Source organism: Vicugna pacos, chromosome 2, assembly GCF_048564905.1.
Source record: "Vicugna pacos chromosome 2, VicPac4, whole genome shotgun sequence".
Taxonomy (NCBI): Eukaryota; Metazoa; Chordata; class Mammalia; order Artiodactyla; family Camelidae; genus Vicugna; species Vicugna pacos.
The window spans coordinates 59059248-59079545 of NC_132988.1; the positions used below are offsets into that span (position 1 = coordinate 59059248).

At 35.7% G+C, this 20298-nt stretch overlaps 1 protein-coding gene and 2 long non-coding RNA genes across 13 annotated transcripts in view; 2 read left to right on the top strand and 1 right to left on the bottom strand.

Annotated features, from left to right (window-relative positions):
* SNCA (synuclein alpha) overlaps positions 1–8771 on the top strand; it is a 113937-nt gene extending 105166 nt beyond the window's left edge. For all 4 annotated transcript variants that reach the window (XM_031689953.2, XM_006209951.4, XM_015244165.3 and 1 more), the window contains exons 5-6: positions 6055–6138; positions 8190–8771. In XM_031689953.2, coding sequence (XP_031545813.1) covers positions 6055–6138; positions 8190–8222 — 117 coding nt within the window. In that variant the 3' untranslated portion in view covers positions 8223–8771. The remainder of the gene's footprint in view (positions 1–6054; positions 6139–8189) is intronic.
* LOC140686450 (uncharacterized) overlaps positions 1–20298 on the bottom strand; it is a 266956-nt gene that overhangs the window by 29922 nt on the left and 216736 nt on the right. Inside the window, exon 6 of one of the 7 annotated variants that reach the window (XR_012060289.1) lies at positions 2755–2827. The exons of 5 other annotated variants lie outside the window; for them this stretch is intronic. This is a non-coding gene — a long non-coding RNA (uncharacterized lncRNA). Of the gene's footprint in view, positions 1–2754; positions 2828–8365; positions 8455–20298 lie in introns of those variants that run through there. One more of the 7 variants, XR_012060288.1, reaches the window with a different exon arrangement.
* The window catches only part of LOC140686456 (uncharacterized), a 73667-nt gene continuing 62903 nt past the window's right edge, over positions 9535–20298 (top strand). For both annotated transcript variants that reach the window (XR_012060291.1, XR_012060292.1), the window contains exon 1: positions 9535–9666. This is a non-coding gene — a long non-coding RNA (uncharacterized lncRNA). The remainder of the gene's footprint in view (positions 9667–20298) is intronic.

Genomic DNA, 20298 nt, shown 5'->3' on the forward strand with positions numbered 1-20298 from the left:
GCAAGGAAATATTTATATCAGTTTGCATTTTATTTTAAAAAGCCTCTCCCCCACCCCCACTTTTTTTCCTTCAGTCCCAGAGGATTCTGGGCTGCATTTTGGTTGTCTCCTTGGAGTGTTTATATTTCAAAGACATGACAGATTTACATCTTTAAGGGACAGAGAAAGAATGCAAGTCATCTCCTAGGAGTTTTGGAGTATATTTCTCTGTTTAATCAGAAGTCTAGTGTAATTAGAATTTTCCTTCTTTTTAGGACACTTCTGTTCCAATGCTCTGATCTTTTACAATATGTACAAACATCTTGAGATGAATAGGGGAGGTCTTGGGGTTGGTAAAGATAGGTGTATTTTTTTTTCCTAGAGCTGCATTCTTGTTTTGCAAAGATTTGTAAGATAAAGATTTTAATTCCTCCAAGAACTGGGTTGCAGCCCAAATAGTACCAAAGGGCTGACCCACCCATCCATCTGCATTATCTTCAATTTGCACTCTTCTATCAGGGAGATTTCCAAATAAGATGGAAATCAAATGATTTCTATATTCTGGAGCTCTGGGGTTTAATGAAGTATGCCTTTCAAAAGTCTGGGTAAAGTCTTTAACAAAGACCTTTGAATTTTTTTTTTTTCTGAACATACAATTCAATCTACCATTGAATTGTATCAGGCCCTGAGTATTGGCCTCAAGCTGATCCATTTCCTGATTACTTATACAAGGGCCTGGGTCATCTGTAACTTCGGTGAGGGTTTATTTTTCCCAGGGAGCTGTCTGGTTTGTCTGTTAATTATGAAGGGAAGAACACACCTTAACAGCCAATCGGGGTCCCTGTAAGTGGGACCGTGCATGTCCACTAATCTTTCTGAGTCCTTATATTTGCTAGAAACAGAAAATGGAGATAAGAAGGCTTTGGCATTTGATAGAACTGCTGCTGTCCATAGACATGGACTCTGCATTTGGGGTCCAGGGTATATTTGCAGGGAACATTGCCTAGGAAATCCGAAAGCTAGCAGAGCCTGATGACAGAGCCCTACCACCTGTCCCAAGTGATTCTGCTAAATTCACTCCCTGGCTTTCACAATTTACACAAGTCATCTTTATGCCCTGGGCTGGTGATCAGGAAAGAGTGTTCTCTGTAAATCTTAACAGAAAAGGGAAGTTAAAATAGGCAGATGGGGCTGAACAAGGCAAAAAGCGTATCTGTTATTGTTGTGTGCGTGCTTTTATAATATAGGGGAAACATAGCAAACTTGTCTAAAGAGATGCCAGTCTGGTGAGAAACCTGAACTCACAAGTCTGTAAGGCCAGCTCAAACAACAAGCTTGTAGGACCTCTGCCAGTATTCAGTCCTGTGATTTTCCTCCTTATGACAAAACAACACAAAAGACAAAAGAAAACAAAGACCATTTCTAGGAATCAACAGAAAATAAGAATTCTAATATATCTTTACCAGAGTCACTATACGAAAAGAACTGAGTCACACAAGTATTTTCTCCTGCTAATCTAAATCCAGAGAAAGGAAAAGGACTCTCACCACCCTCACTTTCACTACAGGCAGAGATCCAGGAGATGTAACTGATGTCTTACGTTCTACCAGAGGTTCCAGGATCTCTCAGCCGCAGCAGCCCCAGAACAAGCAATGTCCAAAGGAGAGCCCCGCACTGGGTACCAAACTGTTGGGAAGGTGGGCAGAATTTTCCCTTCATTCCTTATAGGTTCTTTGCCTGGTCTATATCTAAATTGACATAAGGCAGATTAACAAAAGAAAAAGAAATTTAAGTCCATACGTATGGGAGTCCCACAAAAATACGGGACTCAGAGGCAGTCAGTCAGGTGAGGCTTACATGCTCCCCCGAGCTAAGGTATGATGGGAGCCTAGAGCGTCAGAGGAGGGGAGGGCAATTCACAGGAAAATGAGAAGAGCAGATGTTTGGTAATCAGATGTTTGCCCTCCCGCGCAGATAAGTCTTTCAGATTTAAAAAAAAAAAAAGTTATTTCTGGTAAAATTCTCTTTCTGGTACAGGCCTCCTAATCTACATTCTTTGAGGCAGTTATGGAGGAAGTAAAAAGCTCTTCCTGAGTCTGCTGGGTCTTGATTGCCTTCAGTTCCAAATAATACACCTGCCAGTGTCACATTTTTGGGTGCATATTCTGCTCCCCATCGAATGCAACCAATCACCACCACGTAGACTCCTGTTTCTTCTACAGCCTACTCATTTCTCTCCACCCAACCCTGGATAATTTCAAAGAAAATACCTAGGTATGTTATTTCATCTGAAAATACTTGATTATTTTTTAAAATTTAGGACTTTAAATGAAACTCCAACATATCATATTTTAAGAATAAACAATGGCTGTTTAATTAAATACCAAGTTAGTGTTTAAATTCCACCAACTCTCTCATATTTCTCATTTTCTTAAATCAGAATTCAAAATAAGAATGAAATAAGATTCTTGAGCTGTAATCTTTCTGATACTCTCTCAAGTCCACTTTATAGGTGTCCCAAAACTTTGTTTTCCTTGTAATTTACTTGCTGAAGTAGTTGTTATTGGTTCTGTATTGTTTCCCACAGTCCAGAATTTGCTGATTGCATCCAGTGATGTGAACTTGTTCTTCATTCCCTTATATTTGCTGTAAATTGTCGGATCCAGTGATAGTTAGATACCAACCAAATTCTAATGTTTGTCAAGGATACTTTATAGGTGGTGATATGTAGTGCCATCAGGGCACATGATGTGTGGTTATATCTCTCTATGTCCCCTTGGCAGCCATTGGTAATCATTGCCTAGATTTCCTTGTAAAAAGGTGATATTCTAGTTCTATCATTCCTTTCCTGGAAGGAAAGATTACATCCATAATGAAAACTTGTACTCATCAACTATTTGTTTACACTAATGTATAGTTTGTACAGGAAAGGTAAGATACATGTTTGATGGTTTTCCTGTGATGACATTTCTCCTGGTCAACTCTGGTTCTGATTACTTGCTTCCACTATATAATCCATCTCCTCCTACCTATGCTGTGCTTTCCTCATACTGCAGCATCCATTCTGACCACTCTATAGCACTTCAGTGAATATTTAGGGTCAACAGGCTACATGTGAAGGCTATGGTAAGATGGTGAAATTATATTGCAGCACAAGACTGGATAGAAAATAGGAAATCGAATTCCTATTCTTAAAGGATTTTAAGGACTTGAATTTCTGTTCTTAAGGGATTTCAAGTACTCATCCTGTATACTGCAACTTCATCCCCACTATTTCCTTGCCTTTCAGTAGTTTCTCCTGCCATACCCTCAGGGTGATTTTTTCCCCACACACACACTACCAGAGTTTTGAAAAACAAAAAATTAATTCTCACCTGTTCTTTGACTAATACTTTTTGTTTGTTTTTCCTTCTGGGTAAACTTTTATAGTATAAAAATATAATGGCCCCATAGAGCATACAATGTTTGTGAAGGGACTTCTTTGATGGGTTTCAGCAATGAAATTATGAGATAATTTTGTTTACCAGGAATAGACCCTGAACTAGGTGCTAAAAGAATAGGCAAGGTATAGTCAGGGACATGATAGGATGTCCTGTTTCTCAGTTTCCAAAATCTATTGATAATTAAAACATTTTGAATGCCAAAATTCTTTTGGGGAAGAAACTCAGGGCAGTGGTTAAGAGCGCAGAGTCTGAAGTCATCTCTGTTACTTTGAGTAAATTTCTAAACCTCTCTAAAATCAAATTTCCTTAGGAAGATGTGGCTGAGGATAGTCTGCCTCTTGAGGGATCTATGAGCTATTTCCACTTCATGTAATGTAACACAGTTAAAGATCTTAATGACAGTTTATTAATATTAATGTATTTAAATGAAATCAATTTCCTTCTCCAGAGAACAACACATAAAGTCTAGCAGTCAGACTTGTGAAAGCACCATGTATTTATTCTTTTAGTAAGTAAAGGCTTCTGAAAATATAAGCCTCTTCTTGTGACATGTTAACACTAATTGAACATCCTGGGATTTATATTTCTTTTCTCCCTATTTTTTTTTCCATTTTCTGTGTGTTTTCATTCTTATAGCTGACTTTCTGTCTCATCACTTATTTGACCTCTTTTTAAATATTGTATAAGCATTTCTCCTATGATTTTTCAAACCCTTGCCCACAAGTGATACATATTTACTTTATAAACTATAGACATTCTCAGTGCAATTTTAAAAGGATTAGGTAAATACATGCTCAGAAATGCTTGTATTTTTAAAGATAAGCAGTTATTATACACTTGCCACTTAAGTATATCTGTTAACAGGGATAGATTGATCACATATTGGGATCAAATGAAATCTAGCCAGCAATTCACCAGCAACATTCACCATTATTTGGATAAACTTTGAAGGATGCAACAGACACACCCCAATACACACACACATCCAATAACATTCACCAATTTTAGTTGTATAGTTTGCACCTTATTTGTGATGGTCAGAAAGCACGTCAGTTCTGCCATATTTACTTGTCCAATCTGTATCAAAATCTTAACAAATAAGGTTAGAAAAAAAACTACTAAAAACTTAATAAGACAGGAAATTTACCTTATTTTCCTATACTTGACTATCACTAGAAGTTATCTAAATACTAAGAGGGGATTAATGATGTCATTGGCTCCTCTCAATTAGAAAAAGGTATTGCTGCCCCATTTTATCACTAAGGCTATTTGATGCTTAGAGAAAGCTTAAGAAACTTGTCCAACATCACAAGAGATCTGGAATCTATGGAAGGTAGGATTTGAAAGCAAGTCTTGTGATACTACAGCCCTTGTGTCTAACCACCAATCACAATACAGAACCTGTATTCTTGATTTGTACCAAAAGGTGAAACACTGAAAACAGTATGTTTACTCCACATTTAGAAGTGAGGTATTTGAGGGATGCTTTATATCTTATTTCATTTATAAATAACTTGGACTTTTATAAATTTTTAAAATAGGAGTTGGGCAGAGGAGTATGGTCTGTAAGCTTCTCTGCCTACCTAATGTGAGCATGGATGGGCTTTAGTTTGACTTTTTCTCACAGTCAACCATTTCCTTATCCCTCTGCCTACCTGTCTGTCATTTTCATGATGAAGACATGGGGAGATGATAGTTACATGAGGCAGAGTTTCAAACGTAAGCCACCTTGGGGGACTGTTTGATCTCTTTGAGTAAGTCTATATAATCTCACGTTGCCTCTCTGCTCTTTCAGATTTCAATTCCTTTTCTAGAATAAATACAAAGCAACAAAAAGTATTTACTCCAAAAAAGTATTTAATGAAGAATACTAATAAGACCATGACCATTTCAGGTTGAATTTGTGGTATCTGATTTCTAAGGAGAGATACTTGGAAAATTGACCAAATACTTTGATTTTTCTTCCTCCAAATATATATGATTTCAATCTTGAAACCTCAGGAAAAAAGATGTGTTCCTTTGCCATCATTAAAAATAAATTATAAAATATGTGTGATTTTACCTTATAAATGGTATCTTTAAAACTTACAAAATGGTAAAAAGAACATGGCATTACTGCCCAACAAAAAGTACTTTCAATGCTTTGTTGTACCCTCCTCCAATCTATTTTACCCTTGTATCTGAATTCTACTTAGGTTGGGTCCACAATATGTACAATATTTATATGCTGCTAAACATTATACCATAAAGAAATTCTTATTCTATAATAAAATTTTTGTCATAGTAATACATGTTTTCATAATAATCTATTGAACATTTGAATGATAATTCTAACTCTTCATCAATTGAACACCTAAGTTAACAGGTTTTTACTGCTATCATTGATCCTATGAAAAACACCTTTGGACTATTTTCGAACAGTGAATTACCTGGGCAAAAAAATTGAGCATTCTTTGGGTTAATAACATGTTACCTCAATGTTTTATCGAAGGCACTGTATAGTGTAGAATGCAGGGATACCGAGTGCCATTCTTGCCAGTACTCTATGTAAGATCTTTTCAAAATATGATTGTGATTTTAAAAAGTGAATGCTCCCTCCTCACAGTCTGTGTGTTTTTCATTTAAATACCAGAGTGAAGAAGGAGCCGCCCAGGAGGGAGTTCTGGAAGACGTGCCCACGGAGCCTGACAACGAGGCTTATGAAATGCCTTCTGAGGTGAGAGCTTATGCATGTGAAACTCTGAAAATGAAATTTAGGAGTTCAAGTTGGCTCGAATAATCAGTTATTTCCCTTATATTTGTCCTTACTGAGAGTGATTTACTCTCTAGATGCTAAGTTGGCCAAATCCAGGACATGTATTGTGTGGACAACTTGCAATCTAAGAATGCTTTTTACATTTGTAGTGTATTGTTAAAGAAGAAAAAAAAAGGCAGCAGCAGTGATGAGACCATATGTGGCCCATACAGCCTAAAATATTTACAGCCTGGCCTTTTACAGAAAGTTTGCTGAGCCCCTGCATTAGAGAATTATTAGAAATTTTACATTATTCTAAACCAAATGCCAAAATGGAAAGTTAGAGAAATTAACTAAATGCCAAAAGAAGGTAATTATTTTTGCCATATATTTCCAGTGGGATGTTTGCACAATAAAATAAAAGTCACTCAAAAAAATTAAAGTAGAAATATGATCGATGCATAGTTTGCAATAATTGGTATATTTTAGTCCAACATTTTAAATGGCATACTTTAGTTTGAAAACAATTTTCTTTAATAAAAATGCATCACAAGGAAAATTAGGAAATATTTTTAGATAATGAAACTGACTCATGAAGAAATAGAAAATCTAAACAGATCTCTACCAAAGAGACTGAATTATTAAAGAAAAAAACCTACCCATGGAGCAAATCCCAGGACCAAATAGCTTCACTAGTGAATTTTACCAAAAATTTAAAGAATACCAGCTAATTATAATAAATGCCAATTAATTTATTATCTAAAAAAGTAGAAGAGGGGGGAGCACCCCCTAACTAATTCTATGAGAATATTACCCTCATACCAGATCACCAGAAAATGTATTAATTTCTGCAAATGGAATGATTATCAATATGCCTTTTAATGATGCCATAAAGAATAATACATTGAGATTAAATTATTTGCCTAATTAATTTTACCAATACTTTGGGGTCTTTTTATAAAAGCATGGCACAATGCTAAATAAACACTATAGAAAACACAAGAAGAGTAACTGATAGGACCAGGAGACAAGGAGTTTAACATTCTAGTAGGCTCAATAAAAATAAATGTATTCATTTATATTGACTGCCTTCTTCTATATTGACTGTCTTCTATGCCCCCAGGCATCCCAGGGGCAAAAATATACATGATACACAAAAACGTTAACATTTTACAGTATTTATGTCAGTCAGGAGAAGCTTTATAGAAGGGGTGGGGGAAGGGGTGGGCAATAAGATAGGCCAAAACAAAGGAGAACATTCTACCATATCTTAGATATGTCTGAGGAGCAGTGAGTAATAAAGTATGATTCAAGCTCAGAATACTGACAGATTAAGGCTACTGTGATGGATCAAAGACAAATTGTAAAATACTAGAGAAACCTTGCCATGTAAGTTTGTACTTAATTTGGAAAGCAGCTTGAGCTGTTGCAAATAGGTTTGTTTCATAAGCAGGATTCTGACATTATTAGAGTTGTTCCTTAGGAGGACTCATCTGGCCACTATGGTTAAGACCATTAAGATTTTTCTTGTGTATGTCATCCAAACATTGTATGGGGAGAGGAGGAGCTTTGAAATAGTAATAATTGAAGAAGCTCTAGATGAAGATGAAATTTCCAACTAGGAAAGTAAAAGGAGAGAAAATATGACTTGCCTCGAAATGTCTTAGTTTCTTTCTAAGAAACCACCTGATTTGGTTCTCACATCTACTGGCAGAAGAAACAAAGCTGGACAGACCAACTAATTTGTCCTCCAGGACTAGGTCGTATGATTGTTGAATGGTACATCTGAAAGCAGAATTCACATACCCTAACTAACTCTGACCACCAGCATCACTCACTTTTATATTTGACAGGAAGACAAAACTATTCAAAAGAAAATGGTATTGGATGTAGCAGAACTGTTCCACAACTCTTACGACTATAGCCTTTATTCAAAGCGGCGAGCTATGTCCTGTCTCATTTGCCCTGAGGCCCTGATTACTGGCCCCTTATCCTAAACCTTCATGCTGTCTTTCTGATTTTCCTAATATTAGGAAGGGTATCAGGACTACGAACCCGAAGCCTAAGAACTATCTTTGCTCCCAGTTTCCTGAGATCTGCTGACATCCTGTACAAGTGCTCAGTTCCAGCGTGCCCAGTCATGACATTTTCTCAAAGTTTTCACAGTGTATTTTGAAGTCTTCCATCAGCAGTGATTGGAGTATCTGTACCTGCCCCAACTCAGCATTTCGGTGCTTCCCTCTCACTGAATATATGGTAGCAGGGTCGTTGTGTGCTGTGGATATTGTGGCTTCAAATCTAAAATGTTAAAGCAAATTAAAAACACCTAAGTGACTACCACTTATTTCTAAATCTTCACTATTTTTTTGTTGCTGTTGTTGAAAAATTGTGAGTGATTTACTATCATATATTATAGAAGATTTTAAGGTGTCTTTTAATGATTCTGTCTAAGAATAATGATGTATTGTGCAATTTGTTAATATATACAATACTTAAACATGTGAGCATGAAACTATGCACCTATAAATATTAACTATAAAATTTTATTGTTTTGTGATGTTTTATTAACTCGTGTTTTCATAAAAATTGTGACAGCTAAAATGTTATGTCATTACGAAAATCTTTCTAACCCATCTCACTTTAATGATAAAAATCATGCTTATAAACAACATGAAATGAGAAGTGACACAATAAAATATAAAGTCCTTACCAGCCATTTGATGAAGAAGAAATTTTAGACGTGTTAAAAAGGCCAGATGGAACATTAACCCTCTACCTTGGGAATTCCCTGAAACACCACCACCCAATGTTCTGATGGCACTGGTGTCTTAAGAGGCTCTACTAAAAAAGTGAGTTCCATGGACTAGAGAAGTGATTTTGAGTACATCCCCTTAAGATATTCATAAGACACATTACCATTTCATGCATTAAAGACTCTGAGGGAACCTGGTTAACTTTAACCCAGCATTTTCTTTTTCTTCTTTTTTTAAATCAAATCTTTTTCCTTCTAGGAAATACCTGTAAGCATTTCTGAGAACTACCAGAGAATCACCTTAAAAATGTCAGCTCTCTAGATTTTATGAAAGCCTCCTACTCCTTTAAATTTTGCTAGATATATAAATTATAGGATATTTCTTTAGGAAAGACTTTTCTACTTAGGAAATGTCTGTTAACTCCCCATGGGTGCTGACAATAAATGTGAATGTCAAAAGACCTGTATAAATCAATTATTTAGTTTGTCTTTTTAATTATTCAGGAGAAAAATGGCAGAGTCCCTTTAAAAAGTCACCAGTAGAAAGCAGAATTTTTAGACAGAATATTCTAGAAGCACTAGGCACATTCTATGTAGTCATGAGTAATCTGATGTATATTAGGAATTGGCAAGGAAGGAAGACAGAATGAATATAATGACTATAAGCATGATCACCATAGAAGCTTCCTTTTTTACCTAATTGGAAAGAGACTACCAAGTGTTAAGCTGCCTGTACAGTCTTAAGCTGGAGAGAAGTGGTAAGTCTCTTGTTTCATTTAGATGTGTTAATGAGTATTCCTAAACCACACGGAACAGTAAAATCTTTTGTACAAAAAGCATTCTATTCTAGTACTAATATGAGCATAAAAAATGCCATAGGAAGATATATACCATAGTGGTTGTCCTGAACCAAGCATTTAAACAAAAAGTTGCACAAGAGAAGAAGCCTTTTCAGGAAGATTGTCTCACAGCCACTGCTGAGACAACCCACAGACAACCTGACCTGAGGGCTAGTCTGCTCCTAGGTTTAATTTGCAGACATCAGTCCCCCAAGTCTGATTTATTCAGCCTCATATGTTTCATGAGATCTTCAGCAAAACAGGTCAGGAAGAGCTTTGGCACATGACTGGCAGCACAACAATCTAATATATGGTTTAGCATTCCAAGTCAGAGCTTCCTTGGTCGCCCTACCAGTATGAGATGCAAATATATTCCTCATCCTTCTGGCTCATCCAGTGGGTAACAATTGGATCAACCACACACAGATGTACACACAGACACATATACCCAGGCTTCAAGGACAACCATTAGTTCTCAGGGACAGTGCTGTCCACATCCATACTGAGGAAGAAAAACAGTTTTCTAACTACAAACTTGACAGATTCCTCTGTCGACTGCACTGACAGTACTCTGCATCCTGGGGTGCATTCATCCTACTGTGTTCTGTCTTGAGCGGGAGCACAACAGAGCTGGCACTTCCCTGTTTGCCCTGTCCCTGGAATCTGAATCGAAGATACTTTTTTTTTTCCTCACTGTGTCAAATATAGAGGTAAGTGATTTGTCAGTAGTAACTCAAAAGTGATACTCATGTGTATGGAGATTTATTTCTAATTCTAGGAGAAATTAGCCAGCTCCTGATTACTCTGACTGATCCTTCCTTATAACTAAACTACGCATATCCTGTCACAAGAACTAAGTTATCTATTTTAGTGAAAGATAAAAATATTATTATAATAGTAGTCACAATAAAGCAGGCTGTGTCATTTCCCTGTTGCATCATGTGTACTTAGCTTCTGTCAAATGGCAAAAAAATACATATATAGAAAGTATAACTAAAATTGTTCAATTTTACATTTTTATAATGTAATGACTGAATTTATAAATGAATAAACTAGAAAGGGCATGAATTAATAATTTGTATTTTTAAATTATGTTAACATTTTAACATTTTATAAAAAGCTTTGACTTTCTAGGTGTATATTTTTTTAATATAGTAATACTGTATTTTATCCTTTGAGTAAGCCTTGATTTGAAGAATCCAAATGCAACAGAATAGATATAACACAGAAACTATTCCTAGATATTATTTTAGTTTCAACATCTCTTATATAATTATCTAAGTTTTTTTTAATGTTTCTTTGCTGCTACAACAATATCTTTGATCATTTTAAATCCAATAGCTCAGATGGTATATTGGAAGCAGCTAAAAAACCATTCTTTCAAAAAGTCCAGCTTGAGCCTCTAGTAATTTTGCTGATATAATATACTTCTAAAGTCAGGTAGGATTGCATAGGGGATTTCCAAAGTTGATCCTGCAACTATAGTTAATATACTGGGATAACTCTTCTTATGAACCTTATGAAAATGTATTCTTAGATTCCCTTAAAGGTCAGTGACCAGAAATCCCCACTGTTTCTATGGCAACACAGCAAGATATGGTGCCTTGGAAATGTGCTGCATTTTAATTAGGAGTTCCTGTAGGGCCTCCTAACAGCCTTTTGCAGGTAAACTAAATACCAAGTTGCTTTATATCTCACAGTGAGATGAAGGCTAGCCCATCTGTAAATGTCAAAGCTAAGCTGGGATCCAGTAAAGCCAAATTTAAACAAATACAGTCACAAGTTTATGTGTTTATCTTACAAAAGACTATAGTACTCTTTACCTAAAATAATCAGGGATGCTTGCCTAATTAAGCTGGCAGGAGGAGTAGTGAGGATCCTGGATTCTAAAACTAGACTATGTAGGTTTTGTTTGTTTGTTTGTTTGTTTATCACTTATTTAGACTATGTAGGTTTGACTCCCAGTTATGTCATTTGCTACCTATGTTACTTTGAGTAAGTCATTTAATGTCTTGGTGCTTCTGTTTCCTTGTCTGTAAAAATGCAGATGACAATAGTACCTCACAGCATTGTTGTGTGGATTAAATGAGCTAATATAAGTAGAATGCTTAGGACTCTGACTGGCCTAGGGTAAGTAATCAATAAATCAGTGATGCTATAGTAGCAGTAGTGCAAGAAATGGTGGTAGAGGTGGTGGTGGTAGTAGTAGTAAAGAACACTGTATTTTTAAATGTAAATAAGAAATACATATTTAAATGTTTAGATAATTCATTTATACCACCTCTTAATATAAAACAGTTATAATAGCCAATGCAATCTTGAAAAAGAAGAACAAAGCTGGAGGCACCATACTCCCTGATTTTAAACTATATTACAAAACTACAGTAGTCAAAGCATCAAGGCACTACATAAAAACAGACACATAGACCAATGAATGGAACAGAATAGAGAGCTCAGAAATAAACCCATGCACATATGATCAGTTAATTTACAGTAAAGAAGCCAAAAATATATAGGGAAGGGAAAAGATAGTCTCTTCAATGAATGGTGTTGGGAAAACTATACAGCCACACAGCAAAGAATGAAGTTGGCCCATTATCTTACACCAAATGCAAACACTAACTCAAAATGGATTAAAGACTTGACTGTGAGACCTGAAACTATAAAACTCCAGGAAGAAAACATAAGCAGTAAGGCCTTGATAATCAGTCTTGGCAAAGATATTTTGAATTTGACATCAAATGTAATAAAAGCAAAAATAAATGAGACCACAAGAAACTAAAACGCTTCTATATAGCTAAGGAAACCATCAACAAAATGAAAAAGCAATCTACTGAATTGGAGAAAATATTTGCAAACTATGTATCTGATAAGGGGTTAATATTCAAAATAAAGATTCATACAGCTCAATAGCAAAAACCAAATAATTCAATTAAAAATTGGGCAGAACATCTGAACAGGCATTTTTCCAAATAAGACATACAGATGGCCAACAAGTACAAGAAAATTTGCTCAATATCACTGATCATCAGGGAAATGCAAATCAAAACCACAATGAGATATCACCTCACATCTATTATGTTATTATCAAAAAGACAAGAGATAAGTGTTAGCAAGAATGTGGAGAAAAGGGAATCCTTGTGCACTTTTGGTGAGAATGTAAATTGGTGTAGCCACTATGAAAAACACTATGGAAGTTCTTCAAAAAATTAAAAATAGAGCTACCATAAGATCCAGCAATCCCACTTCTGGGTATTTACTCAAAGAAAACAAAAACACTAACTCGAAAAGATACATGCATCTCTATATTCATAGGAGCATAATTTACAGTAGCTTAGATATGGAAGCAACCTAAGTGTCAATTAATGGATAAATGGATAAAAAAAATTTGGTATGTACAGTTGACCCTTGAACAACATGGGTTTGAACTGTGGGAGTCCACTTATATGTGGCTTTTTTTCAATAGTAAGTACTATAGTATTACATGATCCACAATTGGTTGAATCCACGGATGCGCAATTGAGGAGATGGAGGGCTGATTACAAGTTATACACAAATCTTCGACTATGCAGAGGATGGGCGCCCCTAACTCTTGCACTGTTCAAGGGTCAACTACACATATAATGGCATGCTATCCAGCTATAATGAAGAAGGAAATCTTTCCATTTGTGAAAGCATAATATCATCAAGGTCCATTCATGTTAAGTCAAATGTGTCAGACAGAAAAAGACAAATACTGCATGATCTCACTTATGTGTGGAATCTTTAAAAAAAAAAAAAAAAAGCCCTGGAGCTCATAGAGAATAAATAGGTGGTTGTCAGAGGTGGCAAGTCACTGGAGGTTGGGGGCACTGGGCAAAATGGATGAAGGAGGTCACAAAAGGTACAAACTTCCAATTATAAAATAAATTAAGTCATGGGGATGTAATGTACAGCCTGGTGACTACAGTTAATAATATTATGTAAATTTGAAAGTTGCTGAAAGAATAGATTGTAAAAGTTCTCATTACAAGAAAAAAAATGTGGCAATGGATGTTCACTAGACTTACTGTGATCATTTCACAACATATACAAATATAGATTATATTATACACCTGAAACTAATATGATGCTATATGCCAATTCTATCTAAATAAATAAAACAGTAATTAGGATTGGGTTGATGGTAGAGATACTTCAGAGACTTGAGCTGAGACTATTTACTAATAGCTATCGGAGGATTTTGGTGGTTTAATAACCAGTATGGACATTCATAGCACCTTACTTAGCACCAAAAAGGTTAAGAAAGCATTACTTACTTAGAGGTAAATAAGCACCAAGTCCATAAACACTATTTTTGTGGAACACACATCTATCTTTAGACTCAGCTATACACATCAGGTCACACATCTTCACTTCCAAGTAAGATGTGTTCGATGTTTATATGCTATATTCATATATCCACTGATTTTGGTTCTGGTCAGTAGAAAAAAATACTTCATAGATAGATAGGTATAGGTATGTATATAGATATGTATATATACATGTAAAACTCACTAGTCTAAAACAGATTTTTATCAACCACAAAGGAAAAAAATAGCCACTTGAATTTCTATTTCCCAAATCTCATTCATTCCCCATTATCTTCCCTGACACTCCTCTCATTTGATAACTCTTATTTTTGACCCAAATGAGGCAATAGTTTGCATAAGAACATCTGCATTATATGGGAAATAACAAAAATTCCAGCAAGTCATAATGGAAATATATCATTTGTTTTCTCTTTATGTCTCTAGCGAGTCCCTAGGATCATTGCCAAAGAAAAGCATGTGAGCTGGTAGGATGCCATGACTCTGCGCTGTCAGATCATCCTGTGCAGCATGTTATGAAAGTCAATCAGCAGGAAAAGCACACTTGTCCTTCTACCCTCTGGGCTGTTTGAAACAGCTTAGGGAACTAAGTTACAGTAGCAGAAAATTATTATTGAATACTATGTTTTCTAACAAAGATCAACTCTTGGGCTAAAAATAACCAAAGACTAAACCCAGACAGATGAGCATCTAGAACATATTATTTGTCATATAAGGCCTGACCCAAATCTCTACGGAAATGGTCAGGGCAAGTCTTGAGAGGCTGCCAAGCATTTGTAATTCAGCAGGACTGACTCCTGCTGTTGAAGATGGAGTGCCATGTTGAATGATGAGAAATCTGGCAAGTCTTCTTGGCACATTTCCCTAGCCATCAGCCGTGGGCATCCCTTCTGGCTTGGACCAAGCTTTTGGCTAAGCCATTTGCCTGAGAATGATGAGCAAAAGGGTGAAGCTATGACCAAAACCTTTTCCACTGTTTTCTTACTGTCATCTAAACCAAAAGAAAACATACTATTTAAAGTAATGGTACCTTATCTATTATTAATAATTCATACTGAGCTCTGATTATTAATGTTTGGAGAGGAAATGTTGTGGATACTTGGTGTCATTCTGAAAAAGATTCTCATACAACACAGTTTTATCTAAGAACAGCTCTGCAAATAAATATTAAGGAGTTTTGATCTGACTGTTTTGTCACTGCCCATGGTGAAAGAGACATTCAAATGCTACACTCAGCCTTTTTTTCACCATCATACCTAGTTCCAGGCCAGTAGGCATAGCTTTTAGTCATTGTATTCATGCCAACAATTCCTGGATGCACTAGAAACAGTTTACTCAAACTGTTCCAGAATAACAGGAGTTTCCACATAATAGTCACCATTTTATAGATGATAATTCATATTGACAGTGTGTAATTATCTGAATTTCTCGAGGAGATTCTTTACGGACAAACCCCTCCATCCCTGCTTCCACACACCCCATCACCAGCCTAAGATAAACTCACCTTGTAATCGTGAACATTTAACTGTGGAATGCATACTATATGATGTCATTGATGTTTTGATCTTTAACACTTAATGCCTATATGTTTCTAATTCTGAACGCATTTTTATTCATATCTAACTTACATCCAAAAAACTCAGATCTGATTTACAATAAAAACAAGCAAACAAAAAAATCACATTGGACTATAAAATAAAGTCAAATTTTTAAAAAATTTGAGACATCATTTATAGAGCGTGGAGAAATAAGCCTATTGAGAATATTGTGTGAAATAATACATTTAAACCCTACATTAAGAGCTACGTTTCTTGGTAGCCAAATCTGAACGGGAAACGCAAAGATTATATAAATTTCAACATCTGCAGGAAGAAGGTATTTTGTTGTTGTTTGTGATTATTTTAATAATTATTATTTTGCAGAAGAGTGGAAAAGCCATTTTTTCTATTTTTATGTCTAAAACAAACTTATGACCAAACAGCTCTTTTAAAAACATAACACAGTCGTCTACGGCCATATCACACTGAACGCACCCGATCTCGTCTGTCTAAAAACGTAACACAGTCAAATGGGACCCTTCCAAATCATAACTCCCTACATAGTCAAAGACATTCATATCCAGACTCTCCTGAGGAAGAAACAGTGAAAGTCCTCGGCCATCCTAAGGACTGGGCAAACCACACTGACTTCCCCTTTAATGCAGGTCCACATTATGGCTAGAATAGACAGGGACAGATGCTTTCTTTGTCAGCTCTTCTAGATTTCTGGAAGCAATGAGGAAAAGCCCCAAGTGCTGCCTCCCCAGTGACAGAATTAAAAACATTACTTTTCCTTAAGAAAAGGCCCAGTCGAGTGATCCGTAAAAATTGTGAAGGGGCTTCATGACATTCAGGTAGACAAGGCTCAGATCCTTTGTGGTACAGAACATATTGGAAGAAAAAACATTCTGAAATTTACTCATCTGTGGGATGAAGGAAATGCTGGGAAGAAATCTACATATACAGGCAATGGGGAAAAAACATCCAATAAATGATAACACACTAAAGGTCCAGCAAGAAGTAGCCAGAAGCATGTGGGTGACACACAGCCGTAGGAATAAGAACAAGTACTGTCCATCCAGGCAGCATCAGGGACCTCTCGCAGCACAGAGCCCTCCTCCCACCCAAAGCCAGGGGCTCAGTAGAAGGATTCCGGAGTCTTTGGTGAATTGGCAAGACCAAGGTCAGGCTGCAGACCAAAAGGCTGGAGTTCTTAAGAGAATAAAAATAAGCTCTACTTAAGATGCCTTATCACCATGTCGACTGCATAGTCCAAAATTTCAGCCTTGACTCAGAGGCATTTGGCAAGGTAATCAGCCAAGTTCTTACCATGCTCTTGATACTTTGAAAAATTTAAAGAGGTTTTTTTTTTGAGTCTATTTCTTTTATTTTTTTTAATTTCATACAATTTTATAGGTTATTTTCCATTTACAGTTATTACAAGATACTACCTACATTCCGCATGTTGTACAATACATCCTTGAGCCTGTCGTACACCCAGTAATTTTACCTCCCTCTCCTCCACCCCTTTATTGCCCCTTCTCCTGTGCCCCACTGGGTAACCACTAGTTTGTTCTTTACATCTGCTTCTTTTATGTTATGTTCATCAGTCTGTCATATTTTTTAGATTCCACATATAAGTGATATCATACAGTATTTATCCTTCTCTGTCTGACTTAAGAGAAATTGAAAGGTTTAAAGGATTTTATGTTGAGACTTTTGTTCAGAACCAAATGACCTCATATGTTTCTTAGGCCAAGGTGAAACAGAAATATGAAAAATATATTTTACCATGTATTTGGGCCTCACAGTCTCTAAGATACAGTACTCACTTTGCAGAAGTTCACTCTCTGTTTTGGGAAAATAAATCAAAGCTCCCTAACAAATGAATTCCAGGAATCTGATTAATTGGCATTACGCTTTATGAAAATTCTCAAAGCACACATGCGAAAAAGTTCAAATGCCTGGGTGGACTCTCAACTGAATCTGTGTTGCTTGTGGTTATCTAGTCATTTTTCTTTTTGGTGGATGGCTTCATCCTCTTAAGTTCAGACGGAGGCTGTGAGTGGGATTGCTATAGTGAAATTCCCCAAGTAATAGCAAAGAAAGAACAGCTCAAGAGAGTCCAGATTGCTACAAGTTACAAAAAACTTAGGAGTGAGAGCAAGCCAAGGTTTAGGATCTAACACACGTGTAGGAAGACAAACCAGTCCCAGCAGATCTGTGCATCAGAGCTCAGCAAACAAATGAACGCTGACAGCTCTCGCAGAAGACTGATCCTACCCTTTGTCCCCCAGCAGCCCTTCCCAGTGGTAAAAACAAAACAAAACAACCCTGCCTGATAGCTGAGGACTGGCAGAGGATCAGAAAATCACTTTATAATTGTCTAATGCCTTCATCTTATAAATGAGCAAACACCCAAGATTGCACAGTCTTTACGTTTTGTCTAGAATTAAAATAAACTTTCAACTAACAATACTTTATTTCTGCAAAAATGACTCCGGGTGAAATCCACCCTAATCCATGGAAATATTCTAGTATATGTCTCTAGAAGTGGTGAACGCTATTAACACTAAAATCCAGCATACCCCGGAAGCATAATAATTCTTCCAAACCTTGACAATTCTCCTACACAATAGATTTAGGATTCACTGTCTCCTTCCTCTGAACCATTAGATCCACTCCCACCCATAACACCATCCTTATTGCTTGTGGGAAGAAACAGATATAATTTTTAAGTAACTTAAGTATAATAAATTTATATATAAGTACACAGGAAAATAAACATAAAAATGCCATATCTAAATTTTAAGCACAAACAACAGGAAAACAGTATTTAAGAATGACCCATATACCCACACAAGTATAATTTCATCAAGTTCCTTACTGAACATATATTTGAATTTTTCATAGAACAGTTCCAGGTAGAATCTTGCTCAGAGTGAATATCTGAATGAATGACTCAGGCTATTAGATATTGTTCCTAAACATCAAATATCTTGTACTGGATGTATTAAGATTGAGATGGAAAGAAACCCATTTGTATACTTGCTAAATGTGAAAACATGACTAAAATTTGTTATATAATTCAGGTGTACTATTAATGTCTTGTAAGTATAGCATAGTGCCTACAATCAAGTTGAATGATATTTATTTTTGAAGTGCTATTTCTCTGTTCTTTACACCATGATCAAGTTGTCTTGATCCTTTAAATAAGAGACTCTAGGTCAGTGAAAACAAAAGAGGGGAGTGCTAATCTTTAGGAAGAGAAAAGCCTCAGTCATCTCAGGACACCATCAGCTTAAAAAAAGACAGCACTTTTTTGGGAATATGTTTGACATTTTCCACATATTTCAAGTAGGTCTTCTGATCTAAAATTGTAGCAGATGGAGAAGCAGCAGGTGTGAACTCAGCAAATATACAACAGACAAGATTACAAACTAGGCTAGCTACTTAAAGCCTTTCACATTTGAGGTTAGGGAACAGATACACCTCAGAAAAGATAAAATTGTGTGTGTGTGTGTGTGTGTGTGTGTGTGTAATACATTAAAAATTATGTAAGCATTATCCTGTATGACATGCCATGGATCTAGATCCTAGGACATAGGCAATAAGCAAAGGAAAATGAAGACAAGAGTTAGATACAAAAGTATAAAAAAGAAACTGATCCCTATTTTTGTACAAACTCACTCATTATTGTGCCTTTAACCTCAGGAGTATGCTTCTCTAAAGGCAAATTTTTATTTATTTCAACAACAATATCCCCTAAACTTGTCCTGACAGTTATTCTGAAATTATTTAAAAAAAAAAACATGTTGACTATTTTCAAATAAGAATCCCTAGGTTTAGGTTATAGTTCAACCACATTCTAGTTATGTGACCCTAGGAAATAGCTTTTCTCTCTGAAAATTAGATGTAAACTAGAAATAATGGTATTTACTGGGGGGAAGGGTATAGCTCAGCGGTAGAATGCATGCCTAACATGCACAAGGTCCTGGGTTAAGTCCCCAGTACCTCCACTAAATAAATAAATAAGCAAACCTAATTACCTCCCCCCACAAAATACAAAAAAGAAATAATGATATTACTAGAGTTTGTTACGACGATTAGATGAAATCCACTATAATTAAATTACTCTTAACATATCATTTCCATTTTCTCATCTTCAATGTTATAAGAAAAAGCCAAATTTTTAACAGTAAGGTGTAATAGAATTTAAATGATATAAATATTATTCAAGTAAATATGCAGGCCAAATAAATATATACATTTGGGCTTAAAGTATAGTAATTCCTTATTTTACTATGGTGAATATTATAAAAAGAGAAGAATAGAAACAAAAACAAACAAAACTTTAAACAGTAAGAAGTTAGAGCAAAAGAAACCAACGAAAATGTTTGGAATAGTTTCCAACTTCATTATCAATGCAGAAATACCTTCTTGTACATTGTGTTGGAGAAAATTTAGTAATTTTCAAAATGCCTTTTGATTCAGTAAGACATACATAGACATAGAAATTTAAATTAAATTGTAAAGGAAAATCTATTCATTTATTTACATCATCTTAACTTACATGGAAGAAAAGGAAAATAATAGAAAAAACTATTAAAATATATTTGAAATAGACTTTACACTAAATATATTCTGCACTTTGCACTTTAGGC